This window comes from Capra hircus, chromosome 26 (genome assembly GCF_001704415.2).
Source record: "Capra hircus breed San Clemente chromosome 26, ASM170441v1, whole genome shotgun sequence".
Lineage (NCBI taxonomy): Eukaryota > Metazoa > Chordata > Mammalia > Artiodactyla > Bovidae > Capra > Capra hircus.
Genome location: NC_030833.1, coordinates 30,404,439 through 30,426,076, shown reverse-complemented (window position 1 = coordinate 30,426,076; position 21,638 = coordinate 30,404,439). Strand labels below are relative to the sequence as shown.

Sequence of the window (21,638 nt, the reverse complement as noted above, 5' to 3'; positions counted from 1 at the left end):
TGTCAGTCGCCTCCGAGGCCTGCCCGGAGTGCCAAGGGCTCACTGTGCTCGGACCTCTGGGTTTTGCTCCTCTCTCCCCTGGCTGGTCCTCAGCTGAAAGACAGGCTTGGCAGGGATGGGCTGAATATAGCTGGCTCTCTGTGCTGCTGCTTGAAAGGAGCGCATGGGGAAAGCAAGGATTTTGCAAGAGAGTGTCTGGGCCAGGTGGCATTGCAAACCAGAGTCCCTTAGGGAAATGGGAGGAAATAACTTGGGAGTTTAAAAGGGAATCCAGGCAACCCCTGGCATGGGAGCAGCAGAGAATGGCCTGGCAATCTACCCCAATTGCATCATTTACACCTAGATGACAAAGGGGAAGCTGAGGGCAAGTGTGGGATTTCCCTTTTTCTCTCGGGCAGAGAGAGATGGAGAAGAAAGGTGAAGGGGAGTGAAATAAAAAGAAGACACCTCCAGGTGATGTGGAAGGTCATGGTGGTGGGGTGGGCTTCCAGACTGTAACCTGCCCAGGGGCCTGGACCTTAGTTCAGGTTGATGGGGGCAATGGGACTAGCAAGACTCCTTTCCACTCCCCACTCAGCACATTTGTTCCATGCTTGGAATGAACTCCTTGCTAGACGAATCTATGAAGTATCTACCCACCCCTAGCAAAGGGAGTTAATATGTCCCCACCACATCACCCCCACCCTAATAGCCCCAGACTGGTACAGCTTTCTGAGCCTTGTAAAATAGGCTAAATATATCAATAAATATTAGTAGCTTGTCAAAACACCCAGGCCAGCGCACAGGAATAGATGCTCAAAAAATTGCTAAATGAGTTTGTCTCCGGCCCATTCTCTCCTTTAACCAATTCTAGGGGCACTTCGGTTAGGAACCTCTCCTGAACCCATTCCCCATTTAATATGGAATGTTTATACCCTGCTGTCATTAGATGCTATCCTGCCCAGTTGGATATTGTACTTTGTCCTGTTTCCTTTGGAAAGCTGTGAGCTCTCCGGGGGCAGCTTTGGAGCTTGCTGCGTTCTCCACCAACTCCCCACCCACCACCACTGCCCCTGCACAACAGAGAACTAACAGTCACCTGGGCACTGTGAAGGCTCGGTCAACACTCAGTCCTCAGGTGGATACACTGGCTCAGAGGGAGAGGCTGCGGGGGAAGTACCGCGGGCAGCCTGACTTGGGACACAGACAGCTGCCCTCTGGCCCGTGCAGCCCTGCTGTACCCGGCTCAACTGCTGTGTCAGTGCAAAGCGGGGTGACATCAGCTGTGGCAGAGGTTACAATCGGGCAAAGGGAAGGGCAGGGGAGAGCAGGCCAACCGCCTGTGGAGGCTAGAGGCTGGATCAGCTGGGGAGAGGGTGCCTCATGGGGGCTGGGTTCAGGTAGGGGCCTGCAGGGAACAACAAGGAGGGAGGAAGAGATACAAAAGAGAGGGGCTGAGGGCATGGAATGGTTAAGTCCTTTAACCTTCCACCTGTAGAAGAGAGGGAAAATTGATTTGGAATTCTGGAAGACAGTGAGACTCCCCTTAGCCACTATACGAAGCAAGCGGGGTATACCTCTCTCTGACCACAAAAGCAAGGCTGGGGCAGGCCCTCTCTTCTCCATTCAGTGCAGAACAGAGTCAGGGCAAGAAAGGCTTTCATTCCAGCTCATGTATTTGTTATTGGAGGCCCTGGGCCTGTCCTTCTTGCTGCCCACCACAGATGAAATGCTCAGGTAGGGGATACCTTCCCTGGCTGGGGTAAGAGCCCTGGTGAAAAGTCAGGCCACCACAGAAACTGCCAGCCTGGCCCCAGTCCCATGATCTGTCCCTGGGTGTCACCTCCCTAGGGTGTCAGTGAGATCACCAGCCTGGACCTCATCCTAAGAAGACCTTTGTCCCCAAGTCTCGCATGCCCAGACTGTTAGCCCCTGGTCCCACACTCTTCCCATTAACTGTGCCCGGTAGCATTCACTCCGATCTGCAGACATAGGCCCAGTTCCCAGAGATAGGCAGGAATTAGTTGGCAGAGGCGCCGAATCTCCCCCACAAGCCCCCCTGGGGACACACAGCTGCGTATGGCTGTACGTGCGCACGCATAGGCATGCACGCTCACACACTGCTGTTCTAGGCCTGACGGAAAAATCTGGGGAAGGAGGGCTGCGGCGAGGCAGATCACAGCTCTGGGGATGGTGTAGACACACACACAGTCAGACAGGGAGCTGGCTGGAAAAGCGCCCCAACCTCTCCTCAACTAGGGTCACACAGCACAAGACCTCGCACCATCTCTCTGGCCTGGGTCCTAACCAGCAGAGTGTCAGTTTTGAATCTCTCTTCCTCTTCTGGGCCTCTAAACTTGTCAACTACCCTTCTCCACATCCATCCCAATGGTACCTTGAGACTCAACACTGCCACCTCCTCCAGGAAGTCTCCCCTGATTCTCCCAAGCTGGTCTGGTATGTGCCTCTCCCTGGAGTCCATAGCACCCTGTGCTAAACACCGTCATCCAGAGTTATAAGGATCTCCACTACTACGGTGAGTTGCCCAAGGTCAGGATCTCCTTATGACTTAAGCACTTGCCACTGTGCCTGGAACCATGTGGCACTCCATATTCATTGAATGAAAGAGCTGATATATTTATGGAAGTGCAGGGTCTCCACCCCTTGTTTTACTCAATCTCCCCCAGAAGCCAGTGGATGCCCAGAATGCAGACCAGCCTGGTCCCCACTCCTCTGGGCAGGAGGAAGGGAGTTCACTGATGCTAGCTCTCCTGGCTGTCAGCTGTCTGTGACTCAGCTTGGACCATGAGACAGGAAGGAGCCCATAGCCCAGGAGGGTCCTACCCCTTGTCTCTGCACAGAGAACAGGCCAGGGACAACCCCAGGCCAGATGTGGGTGCTGACTTCCAGCCGTTCTCCACATTGCCAGGTCCCACGGAAAATCTTGAGGTCAGGGGGGTGATGACAGTCTGCACAGCTCTGGCCTCTTGCCCTGATGTCACAAGGCCATGGGAGTATGGAAGGACAGTGACGTGGGGCTGGCTGGATCACACCCTGTCTCAACGTGCTTGTTTGAGCAAGCAGACACTTTAATCTCAGGATCTGAGGGGCTGAAGAGAAGCCTTGGGTACCTGTCAGGCATCGGGGAGGAAATGAGCCTAATTACTATTATCATCGGGTAGGCCGTTAGGTCAAGGAAATGTATTATCTCTGCCTGTGTGTGTGTGCGCTGTCAAGTGCGACTCTTTGTGACCCCATGGACTGCAGCCCACCAGGCTCCTCTGTGCATGCGATTCTCCAGGCAAGAATACCAGAATGGGTTGCCGCTGCGTGCCATCTCCTCCTCAGGGGATCTTCCTGACGCAAGGAACCGGTTCTGGAATCTTGCTATTTTCCATATTCTCAAGTGTTGACTTATTTCCCAAGCGGGGTTATCCACTGTGTCACCCCACTGCCTACTACACAAAGGGAAAGAAAGCTGAAACCTACTATGCTGTGATGTGGCCAGCTACAAAGCAACAGGGAGCCAGTATCCTAACACCCAGGGCTCCCGGGTCTTTAGAACAAGGATTCTGGAGGCTTCGCCCTGGATCCAGAAAGCAGAGAGACACTCATAAACCGACAAAATCATCAGCATGCAACGTACAGCCCCTACATTCCAAAACCTTTGCCCTGGCCATGTGGAGTCCACAGAGGGACTGTCCTGACAATGTGGCAGCTGGTTCTGTAGCCAAGAATGACTCACAGTCATAGGAGGTGAAAAAGGGAGAAGGAACCTTGCCTCACAAGTCTGCTTCTTCCTGAAAGCTTTGGGCTTGGGCCACTCTCCCCACCCCAACACCTGAAGGGCTCCCCCTCCAGGAGGATCATGGCCTCCCATGGAAGCCTACTGCCCTCCCACTGGGCTGCTTAGCGTGGGACACCCAAAGCCAAGCTCGGAGAGGCCAGGTCACTAAAGAGAGGCCTTCACACAAGGGGAAGAGCTGATGCCAAGCTGAGAAGCACCTCTATGTCCCAGAAGTATCTCTCTCTCTCCTGATAGTGACCTGCTTGCCTGGGTGGGGTCATGCTCTTTCTTGTCATGTGGGTGGAGAAAATCTTTGCCTTCTCAGCAGTGGGAAGAGGTGGGAAAGTCCTCTGAACTGTCCTCCCTTTTCTTTTTTTTTTTTTCCTCCCTTTTCTTAAGAATCCCTGTAAGTCAGAGGTCAGGTAAATGCAAGAGCACAATTACGGGGGAGAGTTCAGCTGCCAGCTCCTAAAGGCTAAAATGAAAGAGCAAGGGCACAGAACCTCCTCACCGCTGGTAGAGGTCAAGAAAGGATAGAGGCCAGGTGAAGAGACTCAGCAGTTCTGGTGAGTTCTGCCCGTAGGCTGTCCCTTGCAACTACCTGCAACCTAGAAATGAACCTCACCCAGTAGTGATTGTCTACTTTGGGTCCAGCCCAGGAACCAGGACAGCAAGTCCTGAGTACACATTTGTATCCCAAAGGGGAACCAGAAAAGTCATAGCTAAATGGGAACCCAGTCCAGAAAGAGGCCACAAATACTGAAGCAGCAGGCTATTAGGGCCAGCAAACTGTAATCTAAAACAAAAAAAGAGAGAGACATGAGTTTGGGCTCCTCTTGAGCACAGATTATGCCCAGAATCTCCAAAGTTTCTGCATTTCATAGAACAATTTGCTCTAAATTCCCTTATTCTTTTTTTTCCCCTCCCCTGCACTTGCTATTAAATAAGTCTGTTAATTGTCTCTCCCATCAGAATGTAAACTCCATGAAGGCAAGAATGGGGAGCTTTATCATCAGTGTTCCCAACTCCTAGAACAATCCCTGCTGTAGAGTAGGGGTTCAATGAATATTTTATTGCCTTCTCACACTACACATTAGTTTTTCCTCTTACTAGATTTCATAAAAAGGAAATCAGTCACTATGTTACTTTTGGTGTCTAGCTTTTGGTGAGCATATTTTTTTTAAAGAATCATCCATATTGTTGCACATGTTTATAGTTCATTCTTTCCATACATTGTTCATCCATTCTCCTCTTGGAGCAACTTTGGGGATGTTTCCCATTTGAGGCTATAATGTATGAAGTCATAATGAATTTTCTTGTACAAGTCTTTTTGTGGACATATGTTTTCATTTCACTTGAGGACAGTTCCAGCAGTGGAATTGCCGGATCTTTGGATGGGAGTATTCAGCACTTTAAGAAACTGCCAAACTGTTTTCAAAGTAGTTGTACTGTTTCATGCTTCCACCAACAACGTTTGAGGGCTTCAGAGATTTCACATGGTCACCAACATTTAGTGTGTTCTCAGCCCTTATAGGGATTCCCTGGTTGCTCAGTGGTAAAGAATCCGCCTGCCAAAGCGGGGGACAAGGGTTTGATCCCTGGGTCTGGAAGATCCTGTGGAGAAGGAAATGACAACTCACTCCAGTATTCTTGCTTGGAAAATCCCACGGACAGAGAAGCCTGGTGGGCTGTACTCCATGGATCGCAAGGAGTCAGACTCAGCTTAGTTACCAAATGACAACAACAACAAATTTACTTTATTGTTTATTTACAATAAATTTCTTTATTATGTTTATTTACAACAACATAAATTACTTTATGTTTCTACAGATCTCGCTATTCTGGACAGTTCATATAAGTGGTATCATACATATGTGGTTCTTTGTTGAGGGGTTTGAGTGGTTTGAGTGTTTGAGCATATTTTCAAGGTTCATTTATATCATGGTATATACAAGTACTTCATTCTTTTTTTAAAAAATGCTGAATAATATTCCTCTGCAAAACATTCTGCCTCTTATTTATCCATTAGTCAGTCAATGGGTGTTTAGGTTGTCTCCATTTTTTTTTTTTTTGGCTGTTATGAATATCCGTATAGATGTTTATCTGTGCACATATATTTTTATTTCTCTTGGGGATATACTTGGGAGTGAAATTCTGGACCATATGGTAACTCCATGCTTAATCTTTTGAGGAGCTACTAAACTGTTTTTCAAAAGTGGGTACACCATTTTCCATTACCAATAGCAAGGCTTCAATGTATCCATATCCTCACCACTTTTAAATATAGGCATCCTAATGGGCATCAAGTATCTCATCTCGGTTTTGACATGCATTTTGCTAGTGGCTAACAATGCTGAGCATCTTTTCCTATGCTTATAGGTCATTTGCAAGTCTTCTTTGGAGCAGTACCTATTTTTAATTGGGTTTTTATTACTGAGTTGTAAGAGTTCCTAGTACATTCTAGATATGAATTCCTTTTCTGATATACAATGTGCAAACATTTTCTCCCATTCTGGGGTTGTCATTTCACTTTCTGGATAATAACCCCTGAAGCATAAAAGGTTTAATTTTGATGAAGTTCCATTTATCTATTTTTTTTCCTTTGTTGCCTATGCTTTAGGTGTCATATCTAAGACTAGTGCTGTTCAGCAATTTTTTATGTGCTTATTGGCTATTTTTATACCTCCTTTTGTGAAATGTATGTTTAAATCTTATGTCATTTTTCTGAGTTATCTTTTTATGTGCTGTGATATATGTTCTCATTCACTGTCTTATCTATTTGTTTTCTTAATAGTTCCTTTTGGTATCAGAAAATGTCAACTTTCTTGAGTCTAATTTATCCATTTCCCCACCCCATGGTTCTTGCTTTTTTGTATCCTGTCCAAACAACCTTTGCCTACCTCCAGTTTACAAAGATCTTTTCCTCTGTTCTATATAGAAACTTTATAGTTGTAGGTTTACATTTAGCTGTCAAATTAATTTTTTGTGGGTGGAATGAGCTAGAGGTTGAGGTTCATTTAACCTATATGCTTATCCAGTTGTCCCAGAAATACTTGTTAAAAGAGACTTTCCTTCCCACATTGTACTCACCTGGGACCATTGTAAAAAGTCAGTTAACATGCGTTGGTGAATTTCTAAAAATTCTAATTTGTTTCATTGACCTATTTGTCTCTATTTTCCTAATACTCTCTCGAATATTCTAGGCTTATGGTAAGTCCTAATTAAAATATTTTTACTCCTTCAACTTTGTTCTTTTTCTCCAAGATAATTTTTGGCTACTCTAGATCCTCTGCATTTCCACTTAAATTTTAGAGTCAGCTTGTCTATTTCCTCAAAGAAATCTGTTGTATTTTTATAGGGATTAAATTAATCCATAGATCAACATCAGTCCAGAAACTGCCATGGTACCCCCTTTTCACAAAGCAAGATTTATAGGCCCAATCTTCATCTCCCAAGCATATTTTGTGCTTTCCTATTATGCACTAAAACATCTATCATCTTAATCAATGTATACATGCAATTGAATACAAGTATTGATCATATACTTATTTATAACTTCTAATTTGCCACTGACCTAATACTTCTTGATATCAAAGTTCATGCTGGGATTTCCCTGCCAGTACAGTGGTTAAGACTGCACTACCAATGTACGGGGCACACGTCTGATCCCTGGTCAGGGTGCTAAGGTCCCTCATGACTGGAAAAAAAAAAAAAATTAAAGCTCATGCTTTCCTCATAATATTACTCCTACCACATAGCCACATTTCATGGGTTGTGGCAAGCTACTGAGAGTTTTAAAGTAGTGGGTGACACATTCATAGCCATGTGATATGCCCCAGATGAACTTCAGGGAGGAAGCCCAAGCTAGGGAACCATTCACCTTTCTACTATTAGTTATCAACAGTGAGACGGGCTCTGGCCATTCCTCTCCTCCCCAAAACTCTCTCCTTATCCAGACCTTCCATAAACTCCCAGAGATTCCCCCGCAGGGTAGCATCTTGTCTTTAGAGAGGAATAAAACATCCCTGATTCTCCATTTATTTGGCAGGCCCCTTTTCCTTTCTCTTGCAGAAAATGAATGACCTAGCACCTAGCTTACATAGTAATGGCAGCATTAAGTGATACCAGCAGTCATACCTACCCGAGTCTAAGTGAGGAGGAGGGTAGTTTCCAGAGAACTCTGATGTTTCAGGCTGGTTCCCTGAAGAAGTCCAGGGTCTGGAGGAAATAGGCTCAGACATACCTCGTCAGTTAAAGGGAAAGAAATTTGGTCTCAATGGTAGAGCTACTTTTGGCCACAATTGAGGGTACACCCTCAAAGCAACCCTGACTCTTGAAGAATAGCCCTATAGATGGCAGAGGAATTAAGCCAATTAGACATTGCAGGAGAGCCTGGAGAGGAGCAACACTTGCCCAGACTTCTCTCCCACATACATGCTGAGGCTTCTGAGCTGTGATGAGACAGCTGTCTGTATCTAAAAACATCTAGTCTCATTCAAAACTTTTGCACTGGACAGTGAGTCAGGACTGGAATGGAGGTAGATGTTGACCGGCCAGCTGGCCAGACCCCACGACCTGTGGCTTACTAGGGAGCTCCTTAATCATCCTCCCAGGCAATCCCAGGTGCCTCTCTTCCAGAAGCTAGTTGCTGGCACAAAACTCCTCACTTTCTTCTCTTCCCAAAGGGATGGTATTTGGGGAGACAGGGGTGTGGAGCCCGGTAGAGTCCACAGCCTGCCTGATTCCCAGCTTATCCCCATGGTAAGGCTCCCACAGCCCCCAGAAAAGGCAAGACTGTGAGCCACAACAGTGAAGTCAGAACATCTCAGGGACCAGGGATTCTGAACAGGGATTAAGACCTGGGCTCCATCATTACATTTCTGGACTCAGCTACTAGCTCCATCATTGATTGGCTGCTGTGACCATAAAGCAAGTTATTTAATTTCTCCATAGCTTACTTCTCTCATCTTTTAAAAGGGAATGACTAACTACCCACCTCGCAGGGCCACAAGTAAGTATCAAATGAAATGATTCTTGTGGATTGGCTTGCAATACCTTTTGGCTCCTCTTGCTGCACTTACAAGTACTTTCTCCTGTTTCTGAGTGAAAGCACATCTGTACTTTCTCCACGAAATGGCCTATCCCAAAGAAGGCAATTCCAAAACAACGACCCGACATTCTAATCTCCAAAACATCCCGCACACCTTCTGTTGGCGTGGGCACCGGGATCGCACAGCTCACCGGTGCCTGGCGGTGAACATTTCCTATCGGCGTGCCCATTGGCTGAACCCCTTGCGCGCGTGCAGATCTACACATCAGTGCGTCTACTGTGTGTGCGCGGCCGCCCGCCCGCCTGCCCGCCCGCGGGGAGACCCGCGAGCCTGTCCAGCAGTCCCGGGTTAGCGCTGCGCCGCTGGTGGGCGGGGCGGGGCCATTGTTCCGCGGCAGACCGAACCGCCCCCCGCCCCCTACCCCGCATCCCCGGCGCGCTCCGCACAGAGGGAGGCGGGGCTTCGCCGCGCTCGCGGCCCCTGACCCGGGTTTGAGGACACGTCTCCCCGCCTACGCGTCTAGACGAGCGGGAAGGCTGGGGTGGAGTTGTGCGGAGTGGTCGCCCGCGTGGTTTCCCCACTCTTTCCCGGGAAACTTCCCTAGTGCCCATCCATTTGCGAATTGCCCGGGGCCAGTCCTGGGCTGGCACGCATCCCCGCGCCATTCCCCGACTGGGTCCTCTCCCTCTTCCCGAGCGCCTCCGAGGCGGCAGGGTGCCCGGTGGAGGCCCAGCGGCCGGTGTAAGAGAAGCCGAGGAGAAAGGGAGGGGAGGGGGAGTGAGGAGCTCGCGGCAGAGGGAACAGCAGATTGCGCCGAGCCAATGGCAACGGCAGGACGAGGTGGCACCAAATTCCCTTCGGCCAATGACGCGCCAGAGTCTACAGAAGCCCATTAGCATTTCCCCAGGGGCAGGGGCAGAGGCAGGGGCTGCGGCGGCCAAACCGCGGTGTGTCTGCAGCATCCAGTTCTCGCTTCTCCTGCCCCCAGCACGCCTCGGCGCTCTGTCTCCTCCCCTCTCCCGCCCATGCGGATCTCCCACGGTGAGCCAACTCTGCGCACTTTGCCCCTTGTTGGCAGCGAATAAAAGGGGTCTGAGGAAATACGAGACACAGTCACCGGCTGCCAGCGCTAGCCTTTAAATCCCCAGCACAGCAGGTCGGGTCCGGACACCGATCCAGCGCGCAGCGTGCAGCGGAAGGTCCCGAGCACAGCGCCGCGGATCGCCACGCATCGCCACGCAAAAGCAGGCTCAGGAACTAGTCTACACTCAGTTCGGACTGCCCCGAACTCCGCTCCGCAGTCTCAGCCCCGAGAAAGTGATCCCAGTGTCCGAGAGCCCAGATGCCGGCCCACTTGCTGCAAGAGGAGGTGAGAGCTTCCGAGTAATGGCCCCCAGACCCCGGGTTCGCCGGTGCTGGCGGGGCTTCTAGGTGACTCACTGGGGAAGAGTTGAGATCACCGCGGGAGAACATAGCCATCTTTTGCGAGTCGTACTGCCTTCAGTTTGTTGGGAATGGGGATTGTAATGTGCAAACTTAGGTCTCCAACTTTCGTTTCTTAAGCTTTAAAGAGAAACCTGGTCCTGCCGGTAGCCTTCTGTATGTAGGTATGCGGGCTTTCCTTTGTGTGCTCGTTGGGGTGCGAGTGTTTCACTCCTCTTTCTTATTTCCCCTTCACCTTGAGGTTTCACCTCCTCTCCCCAATCTCTGCATAGTTCCTGGGGACTTCCCTGTCTTCCGCCTTCCCTCAGGTAACCTGGGTATTGGGACCAGGTCTATGCCTATCCCCCGTCCTTCCCCCAGCTTGACTAGGGAGTGAAGTGGTCCCTACTACCTCCACGTGTCCTCTCTCTTGACCCTCCACTTCCTCTCCCTTCCAGATCTCTAGCTCCTACACAACCACCACCACCATCACAGCACCTCCTTCCAAGGTCCTGCAGAATGGAGGGGGCAAATTGGAGAAGACTCCCCTATACTTGGAAGAAGACATCCGCCCTGAAATGAGAGATGACATCTATGACCCAACTTACCAGGATAAGGAGGGCCCAAAGCCCAAGCTTGAGTATGTTTGGAGAAACATCATCCTCATGGGTCTGTTACACTTGGGAGCCCTGTATGGGATCACATTGATCCCCACCTGCAAGATATACACCTTTCTCTGGGGTAAGAAGTTCCCATGTCCTCCCGATCCAGTACCCCAGGTTCTCTCCACTCTTTTAGTTAAGTAAGATCTTACATAGAGTACAAACACCAGACCCTCCAGGCTGAGGTTTTCCCAACCATTTCTCTTTGGTGTCCTGAGAGGCTGGGTGGCCTGGGAACAGAGCCTGGGTGGGGGGTTGGGATGCAGGAGCGTCCACTCTGGGGGATCTTTTAATTTCGGTGTTGGGGCTGGAGCCCTGAGACCATGGGCCTCAGGTTTTGAAATGAGCAGAGCTATGCCAGAGAGTCAGCTTTTTCTGAAAGAGGTTTTCTGTTTTAAGTCTTTTGCTTGACTGCTTGTCCCAGCCCTGCCAGCCAGGAAAGAATCGAGGTTCCTACCTGGGAGGCATGAGGACATGGGACTCGATGAGTGACTTTCGGGGGCTTAAGCTGAGTCTGGTCATGGGGTATTAAGAACAACGGCTCAGGGAGAGAGTTAGTAGTAGGGGAACAGAGTGGTGGTCATCCACAAACTTATTTTGCCCTGACCCTTGGCCCTTTCAGGCTCCTTGGTTACATAAACAGATGAAGAAGGCTCCTGTGTAACCTAGTTTACACAGATGATTGATCTGTGACTCTGTGTAGGTCTCGACTGTACATGCCACTCAACAAAATGTTCTTACAGTGAAGTAAGGTTCAAGAAGTGTTCCATGTCCCATTCCACACCCATCCTGCTCCAGCCGTTCTCTCCCAGGCCCCGGGCAGCCCTGGCCTTCAGGCTGCTGCAGTGAGGGGAACAGTTCCCAGTGTATCCCTGACCTGCCTGCCCTTAGCTCAGCTCTTTCAGGAATCCAGGGGCTTGGGCTGATAGCAGGGCCCTGCCGCCTGCACACATTGATGTGCTCTGTGGGCATTCCCACCTCTGCCACTATGAGTCTGGCTTGGGAAGGGGAAAACAGAGAACCCGAAAGACCAGGGATGGGAGGGTGGGGCACATCAGCACTTTCTGAGAGGGGCAGACCAGAACTCCCCCTCCAGAAAGCAACTGTAGGTCTTCGAGAGCAGTCTTGGGTATGGGGTGCTTGCAGACAGCTGCACTCTTGGAGGGGAGTTACATAGAAGGGCTGGCGGGCCAAGTTTCAGCGAAGTCCTCCAGAGCCTCTTTGGTCTAAAGGTGGTGGATCTGGTCTGTGGAGCTTTTGGGAGGAATCCTCTTGGTAATCCATGGACAGAAATGCAGCTGGGTAGATCCCCTCTCTCAGTTTTTCAAGGAACACACTGGGGACAATGTGTTACTTTTTTTTAAGATTAGAAAGATAGTGCTTTTTTACATGTGTTTAATTGCTGGGGCCAGCCAGGCACCGATGAAATCGTTTCATCTGCAAACCAGGAAGGGCTCTTATTTTCAAGGGGAGGGGGACATCTGTTCTCTAGTCCTTCTGAGAACCCAGCAGAACTTGAGTTCTGGAATTTCAGTTCAAATTGAGGAATCAAAAGCTGGACAGGGATTCCCCAGGGAGGCTTCGGACTCCTCTCTCACCCCTCCTCTCCAGTAGAGAAGTCTTCACCAGGTGTTTGGTGAAGGTGTTTGGTCACCTGCGAGCCCCTTCCAGCCCCAAGAGTCCCTGAAGGGCTCGTAAAGTCCTGAGCTTGACCACCTGCTGCTGCTCACTGCTTTCCCTCGGCTGCTGGTGCAGGGGCAGAATGCTATCCACAAACCAGGGCTGTGCCCGCTACCTTTTTGGTGCCCTGCCCATGGGTGTGTGCTGTGCCTTTGGACAGGAAAATGTGCCACATGGAGACTGGATGGTGACTTTTATACTCCTGTCCCTGGGCCCTGTGGTGGATGGCTTAGCTGATGGAGTGACTGGTTTGGTGTGGGGATATCAGAACTCTTGTCTTAAGGAACAAAAGGGGGGTGCGGGGGAGGGTCACAGGTCCTCAGAGTTCAGGAGCTTTGCTTTACTTTTTCTTGTTTTATCCCTAAGAATGGTGTTAAATTAGCAAATGGTTGTGATTCCAGCGTTTCTCATGACTGAGCAGTTTTGGTGTCTCAGAACCGCCTTGAGGGAAGGGCTGAAGAGCCATCTCTGGGTACACTGAGGGACCATGGGCCAAACTTTTCCAGTCTCTTTCTTAGGACTAAAACTGAGGTTTTGCTTAACCACCAATTTGGACTTTAATAGAGAATGAATTTCCAACTGACCCAAAGCCTTCTAGTAGATAGGCTTAGAGGTGCTGATAGAAAAAGGTACCAGAGGGTTTGAGTGCTTTTTCCAATTCCTCTGTTAATGCAGGGATCTTAGGTACTTTTCTGAGTCAACTTGCCAGGGTCTTCTGTGGCATGAAACAACCCTAGGAGCTTCTGAGCTGAGTGCTTCTTTTGTGCCCAAAGACCTTTTCCTTTACCCTTGGTGACTGGTGGGCTGTGGCTCAACTGTCATCTATCCAGGTGTAGATGCAGACAGATACAGCATCTGAACGGCTATTACCACATGCCCGGGGTCCAGCAAACCACCTAGGGCCCCAACCCAGTCCAGAGGGCTATGAGTAGAGGAACTCTCACCAGGACGAACTCTGGCTCCATAGCTCTCCTCCTGTCCTGTAGGAGAAATTGGATAGGGTAGAGGAAGATGGGTGGGGTGGGGGCTTGTTTAGGAAACTGGTATCTGTGGCAAGAGAAGAACACAGAACGATTTGTCACAATCTGCAGTGTCTCCAACTGCAACTAAGTTCAGTGGCCACTGAGAATCTATTGTTTCTAGCCACTTCCCCAGGAATGAAACATTGTCAATAGTCACTGCTCTACCAAGGCCTCAGCCCCTGCCTCCCTAGAGCTATTGAGCAGAGGAAGGTGGGTGGCTCTTGGGTTGCCCAGCAACCCACCTCCCAGTTAGAGGCTCTATTTGGCGCCTGGAACCTGCAGGCCTCCAGGAAGGTGAGGCAGGACAGTGTTGGGCAACTTTGAGCCCGTCCTGCGGTTATCTAGAATTAGCCTTGTCAGCTGGAGTATGGGCTGGCAGAGGGATGTGGCGAAGGCGAGACATATCTGGCGAGACATATGCCACAGAACTGTGGGCATATATCTTGGGGAGGTGGATAGTATACACCCTCGTGCCAGACTTCTGGAACACGAACCACTTTGTTGAGACAAAAATCTAGTTTCGAGCCATGGCTCCATTTCCTAGCCATGTGACTACAGATAAACGCTTAACTTTGCTGAGCATCTGTTTTTTCAGCCGCAAAGGGAGGGATATTAAACTCCTTTCAAGGTATCTAGTGAATCAGAAAACATAAAATCTTTGGCGAAGCTTAAGACACTGCAGCTATGACTGATGTGCAGGGTGAATTTTCCCCTCCTGTGGCCACATTGCCTGCTAAAAGGTTTTTGGACCACTTGGTAAATAGTCCTAGTTCTGAGCCCCCTTAATGTCCCCTAGAACCCAGGAACCCTCAAATGGGTCAGTGCCCAGACTATACTGTCTATTAAATATTTTAATACCACCCTTGCCTATGGGTCTTAAGCACTGCTGTACTGGTCTGTGGTCCTTAAAACGTTGAAGAAAGTTAGCGGAAGGTCAGAGGGGAGGGGACTTGGGAGAATATCCCTCATGACTGAGAATGCCAAGTGGCCGGGGGTTAAGAGCCCTCTTCTCTCTCGCCTTTCTGAAGTTCCCCGGGACTCCTAAGCTTATTCCAGCCCCTAGGTTAGATGATAAGAGGGGGATGATATTTTTCAAGTAATTAAAATCAAAGGCGCCTAAGAGATCAAGGTATCCCTGGAGTTCAGGGAAAAGCAGATTCTCACCGGGAGCCTACACACACTCTGACCTGAGGAAACCATCATGGAAACACTTCCCCAGGTGAGTGACTGCCTGCCCTGTCTTATCCTGGCAGTGTTATTCTACTATGTGATGAGTGCCCTGGGCATCACAGCAGGGGTCCATCGCCTGTGGAGTCACCGGACCTACAAAGCTCGGCTGCCCCTGCGGGTCTTCCTGATCATCGCCAACACCATGGCGTTCCAGGTGAGAAGCCAGCTGTGCTCAGCTCTTTTTCTCCTCACTCTTTATCGATGAGCCAGTGGTGGAATGGAGGTGATCGGTGCCTGGAGAGGGACAGCACCTGGATAACCACTTCACTTTCCTCTCTCCTTGTGGTTAAGTTCAGGTTCAGTCCCAAAGTCCATAAAACATAAGGATACTTCTGAGTGACTGGCAGAGGCAAGAAGGAGATAAAGAGGAAACACTGTCAGTGTGTAGGGTCATTTTTGCACCTCTGTTATCACCCAGTCTGGCTGTTGTGGTCTTTCATAAGTGTATAAGGCAAGAGCTGAGCCTGGCTTCATGGGCAGACATTGGACAAAACATTCACAACTCTGGGTGGATGTCTTAGGACTCTGTCACAATGGGGTTGAAGTAAATGTTTCACAGATTCTTCTTTTAAACTCTGTTGTTTTCAGGTAAGATGATCAAATACTTTTATAGTGCTAAATATATGTCTGGCGCTATTCTAAGCACTTGACATAGATTGCCTCATTAAACCCTCACAACAATCTTAGGAGGTAGGTACTGTTGTTATCCCCATTTCACAGATTGGGAAATTGTGTCACTGAGGGTTTAGGTAGACCAACATTATGGTCCTTTTAATGGGTTACCAGGCTGCCTAAGTCAAGTGTTGAGGTTTGTTGAAGCAGAAAGTTTTTGGCAGAGATAGAATGAAGGGGACTGGAGAAAGAGAGCTCACAGTTATTAAGCAGTAGCAAAGGGCAAAAGATAGCATGTAGTGAGGGGCCTAGCTTGGAACGAGAGGAAAACACAAGGAAGCCCAGTTAGTCTCCCTCTCCATGGCAGTATCTCACAGTTGCATAATCATCTCTGCCGTATGCCTTAATGCTTCAAAGGCTCCTGATATTGTCCCCACGGGGCAAAAAAAGGAAGCGAGATTGGCACACTCTATGGGATAGAAAGAGTCCCAGAGGCCATTTGGGAATGTGGTCATATCGTGATTTATCTGTTTTTTCGAGTTGCGTCAGAATGGAGCTGCCCACAGCTTCATCCATTGACCAGGATGCTAAGACACAAGGTTACCTGCCTCCTGTCATCCACGCTCAGGGATTAGGCACCCCACACCCCATTTCTTGCTTGAAGAATTGCAGTGTTCCCTCCTGATGAAACTCTGAGCCCTGTACCGTCTTCCTGCATTCCACCCACCACATAACCCTCGAGAAGCAGCTAGCCCTGTTCATGTGGTCCTGAGACTTGAAGTTGCTTTTCCACTTATGCTTCAGAAGCAAGTTTAAGGAGAGGAGGCAGCCCCATGACTTCTCCTTTGGAGCACCAACTCCTAGGTATTTTGTGAGGTTGGGCTGAGAGCTGTGGGCTCTGGAAGACGCCTGGCAATTGGAATTCCCCTGAGAGGGTGTCTCTCCGCAGGCCTTCATTCCTCTTCTCTGTTCCTCTAGAATGACGTTTTTGAATGGTCCCGAGATCACCGTGCCCACCACAAGTTTTCAGAAACGGATGCTGATCCCCACAATTCCCGACGTGGCTTTTTCTTCTCTCACGTGGGTTGGCTGCTTGTGCGCAAACACCCAGCTGTCAGAGAAAAGGGTGCTACGCTAGATTTATCCGACCTAAGAGCTGAGAAGCTGGTGATGTTCCAGAGGAGGTGAGTGACATGATGATGGAGCTGGGGACCTGGCATTTGTGGACCCCCCTTTTTTCTCCTAGGACTTGTCAACATGAGCTGAGAAATTTACTTGGTTTCTATATCTCAGATTATAATTTAAAACCCTAGTTTTTAATAGCCCATGGGCCCAGAGCCATAGACTGTTGTTTCTTTTTCTATGAGCTACCTAAGCCAATTAAATTCAACAAATGTTTGTTGACGTAGGACGGTCATGGATACAAAGCCAAATGTGTCATAGTCCTTACCTTCAAGGAGTTCATAGCTTATTGGGGAGTGGAAGGATAAGCCAAGTGTCCAAATACCTATGATACGTGGCAAAATATTTTCCATAGCGAGGAGAGGCACAAAGGGGAGGGACACCATAGAGTGGGGAACATCAGGAAGGGCTTATGAAGAAAGTAGCTTTGGAATCCACTGATGGATGGCACAGGGCAGGTGGGTGGGGGGACAGTGCAAACAGAAAGAGCTGAAGCGTGTTCCTGCAGCAGAGTCCTGCTTGAAATACAGGGTGTGGTAGGGAAAAAGACTAGCAACAGAGACTGATGCCATTGTTATGGAGTCTTACAAGCAGACAAGGTTTAATTCAACCCAAGCAATAGGAAACCATGGAAAGGTTTTTGAGCCAGAAGGTGGCATGGTTGGAGGTGTGCTTTAGAAAGGTAGCTCTGGGGTGGATGAGAGAAGGCATTGAACTAAAGAAGCGGGGAAGTCTTGGGTTTCCGTGCAGGGAAGTGGTGGTAGGAATGGAGAGGAGCTGAAGGCGGCAGGGGTTACTAATGATACAAGAGTAGCAGGCTTAACTGCTGAAGGCATCTAGGAAATCAGTTCCCTGGTAATGTCGAATGCTTGCTGTACCTTTGGGAGGAGGAAGAAGGAATAGGGCCTCCAAAGGGACAGATCTGCTGGCATCTAGGACATTTGGGGTGCCTCTCTGAGGGAGAAGAAGAGGAAGGATGAGAAAGATTCCTGGCTAGCAGGAGATGAAGGCAACATACTAAACAAAAATTCTGATGGCCCGGTGGTTAAGATTCCACACGTGCACGGGACACGGGTTCTATCTCTGATCCAGGAACTAAGATCTCCTCGTGCCACCTGGTGTAGCCAAAAAAAAATAAATAAATAAAAGATTGACTTAGACATAGATTCTGCAAAGAGCACTGCTGGAAGGGAAAAAAAGCCCAATGGCAGAACTGAAAAACCTGGGAAAGAGAACTCAGTCTGTAGCTTGGACCCTGTCTGTTTCCCTGAAGTAGTAAAAGAGAGCAATGGATTTAGAGTCAGGAGATGAAGCATTCCAGTCCTTGCTCCACCACTTCCTGGTAGTGTGACCCTAGAAAAGTCATTTAACCCCTCATGAGAAGTATGATAATAACACTAAATTCTCGGAAAATTTCTTTGCCCATTCCCTCTTGTTCGGTTGCCTGCCACACCGTGCTCTCAGTGTAGAAGGGACAGCCCAGCCCTGTGAGAGTGGAAAATCAGGTAGGTCTCAGCGTCCTCTCTCCACTCACTGAGCGTATGATCTCTCAATGCAGGTACTACAAACCTGGTGTCCTGCTGTTGTGCTTCATCCTGCCCACACTCGTGCCGTGGTATCTATGGGGTGAAACGTTTCAAAACAGCCTTTTTTTTGCCACCCTTCTCCGGTACGCTGTTGTGCTCAATGCCACCTGGCTGGTGAACAGCGCTGCCCATATGTATGGATATCGCCCTTACGACAAGACCATCAACCCCCGAGAGAATATCCTGGTTTCCCTGGGAGCTGTGGGTAAGTCAGCAGTCCACAGCAAGACCACGTCTAGTGGTCTGCTGCTTAGGGTATTAGGTTACGAGCCAGAAAAACTAGATTTACCTGTTTTATGACCCCTCTCCATGTGTCATTCCACTATAAAACTAAGGGACAGTATTAGAAAACCCTTGAAAGTGAAGCAACAAGTCCTATGTAAAGAGAAAAGGGTGAAAAATAACAATGCCTTTAATTCCAGGTTTAAGAGCAAGCCACAAAATGCCATGATGAGCCCCTTTGGGCTGTTCTCTTCCCAGTCATCTCTGATCTGGGTGGTAGTCTTGCTTGGGGCAGGGACTGCATAAATAGAAGAGTAGGGTCCTCTGGGTGGCCAGGAAGCCTAGTGTGTTATATTTAGACGTGATATACAGAGCAAATACTGGTCGTTTAACTCAATAAGCTTCTCTTGTATCACCTTCCTGTATTCAGAGGGGCAATATTTGAAGTGTATTACATGCCTTACTGCCTGGTGATGTCAGTATGAAAGACATCAAAGCAGCTGTTGGTGGCCCTTTATCACCACCTACCACTCTCTTCTCTTATCCTTTATTTTTCTCTCTTCTGTTTCTCTGCTGGGAACACTCCCTCCCCACAGTGTGACTTAGGAAACTCCCAGTAAAGCAATTACTCACTGACCTAATGCTGACTATTCAGGAATTTATTTCTCCCATTCCTGTTCAATAGCCAGACAACAGGGTTCTGCCATCTGTCTCCATTTTCTTTTTCTTTTTTCTTTTTTTTTGGTCTGTCACTCTTTTCAGCTAAATATAGACCTTGACTAAGGCCTTGAATTAGGTTTCCTTAGGCAGACCCCACGGCCTCTTCCAGTGATCAGGGCTTCTGGTCATCCAGCATAGATAGATAACCTCCCTGCTCCACACATGGGCATAAGCCATGGCCTAGCTGTCGCTCGGTTCTCTTTAAAACCTTCCTTTATACTCTCAACCCTGCCCATCTTTTCCATTTTTATTACTCTCTGTACTAAAGACATTTTTTCATTCCTTTTTAATTTTCATGCATCTTTCCCTCCTTCCAGACACCGTGTACTGTTTAATGTTCTTACTCTGAACCATGTTTGAAATCAATCACATTATAGGCTATTTTCGTAGAAAACCAGTGAATGTCATGGAAGGTTTCTGGAATGAGATCAGTCCTGTACTACAGACAGATCTGCTGTGAGCTTCCCCAAGCCTCTTCAGAGTGGCTGTCAGTATCTCACTTATCATTCCTTCATCCCTGTTGCTCCCCACTTATCACCTCACCCTTTGTTCTCTGGTTGCCTGTTTCCCCTGCTTCCCTGCCATTCTAATCTCCTTCTTCTTGAGTTACCTCCCCACCCCCAGTCACATGCTCATCTTTTCTCTGCCAGAGCTAGCCTCCCCGCTTGCGCCTCTCTTGGCTATATCTTGCTGTTCCAGTTACAGAGTCTCATCCTTCTTTTGCCCACTAACCTTCCTCCACTTTCTCTCCTCTCTTGGCACCGTGTGTGTGTCTGATTGTTTTAAATCTGGTAAGTGTGGGCCTAGCTAGTGCTTAGACAGAGCCTAGTTGCAAAGTCATTTATGGAAATTAGCGATCTTCCATCAGTACCTTTAGCCTTGGGGTTATCCTACCCTCCTACTCAGTTCACATTGAATAAATTGATGATCCACACTGTGAATGAACCTTGAGATGGTGCCCTGGATGGTGCTATTCCCATCACAGGACTTCCTTCCTTGTTGGTTATCAATGTCATTATTACTGTACTGGGGCTCTTTCATCTTCAAAGGGCTCAGCACACTCTTTTATTAGCTATTCTTTACCCCAGCCTCATCAGGGTATTGTTACTGATGTGGTTCACAAAGAAGATCCTGCCTAGGACTGGAGAACTCTGTCTATGGAGTTTCCACAGCTTGACTCATTACAGAAATTATTCTGAATCTAGAATTTCTTTGATTTTCCTCTGTCCCGCAAAGTGAACTGCTTGTTTCAGAATTTTAGAGGTTAGAAGGAATACCTAAGCTTTTTGATTCTTATTCCCTCAGAGAGCTTCTGTTTTATCAGCATCACCCCCAGGGTGAAAGCTCAAAGAAATAGGAGCCAAAACAGTCCACTCTGAAACAGTAGAGGCTGAGGAAACTTAGGCCCCTGGGCTAGGCCTTCTTTCTTCTGACTTTTGACTGTGTCGCCCAGTTCTCTTGGTACCTTCAAGAGTGCCCATGCGGTGGGGGAAAGTGTACTTCTTTGCTCATCTTTGTAAGAAACCCAGTAAAAGTTCTTCATTCTGGACTCTCTCTCCACTCTAACACATGCACATGTACACAGAGCCTTTAGGGTCTTATACCAATATGTAGTGAAGCTCTGGAGTTTTCTAGTCTAACACCCATTCCTACTGATAGCAGTTTCTCTCAAATCATCTTATCTTTTCAGAGAAACTGCCAGCCCTTCTCCCACAAAGGTTCCCAGAGAGCCATGATGACCAGGTTCTCCCCAGTCATTTCTGAAGATGCCTCTGAGGGGATCTATCTGGTTCAGAGTTTAAAAGACTAGCTGCATTCGTTCATTCAACAGCAACAGGTTTCTACTAAGTGTGAGGCATTCTGCTAGGGAACCAGAGCGCCAAGATCAAGCAGCCGGCAATCCACAGTATAGCTGCCTAACTTTTCTCTGCTTTTGTTCCAGGTGAGGGCTTCCACAACTACCACCACACCTTTCCTTATGACTACTCTGCCAGCGAGTACCGCTGGCACATCAACTTTACCACATTCTTCATTGATTGCATGGCTGCCATCGGTCTGGCTTATGACCGGAAGAAAGTATCCAAGGCTGCCGTCTTGGCCAGGATGAAAAGAACTGGAGAGGAAAGCTGCAAGAGTGGCTGAGTTTCTGGTCCCTTGGATTCCTTTTCCAAAAGCCAGCTGGGCAGAGGTTTAATGTTCTGTTTATAAACTACTGAATAATGCTACCAGGATGCTAAAGATGACGTTAACCCATTACAGTACAGTATTCTTTAAAATTTTCTTTTTAAATTGAAAGCCAACAACTCTGCCTTTATGATGCTAAGCTCATGTTCTTATTTCTTCTCTTATCTTCTTTCTCTTCTGTTCCCATTATCTTTCCCTTTGTTTTGTCCCTATCACCTTCCTTTCTCTTTCTCCTCATTGCCCCCAAGGCAAGCAGTTGGTCAGTCATTGGTGGGTTTCCAGCTTCCAAAGCCTAGACG

General features: G+C 48.4%; 1 protein-coding gene across 1 annotated transcript; it reads left to right on the top strand.

Moving 5' to 3' along the window:
* On the top strand, positions 10,160-21,297 carry SCD (stearoyl-CoA desaturase). The gene is made up of 6 exons (NM_001285619.1): positions 10,160-10,186; positions 10,698-10,980; positions 14,857-14,987; positions 16,424-16,629; positions 18,186-18,418; positions 21,098-21,297. The coding sequence occupies exons 1-6, from the start codon at positions 10,160-10,162 to the stop codon at positions 21,295-21,297; spliced, it is 1,080 nt and encodes a 359-aa protein (NP_001272548.1).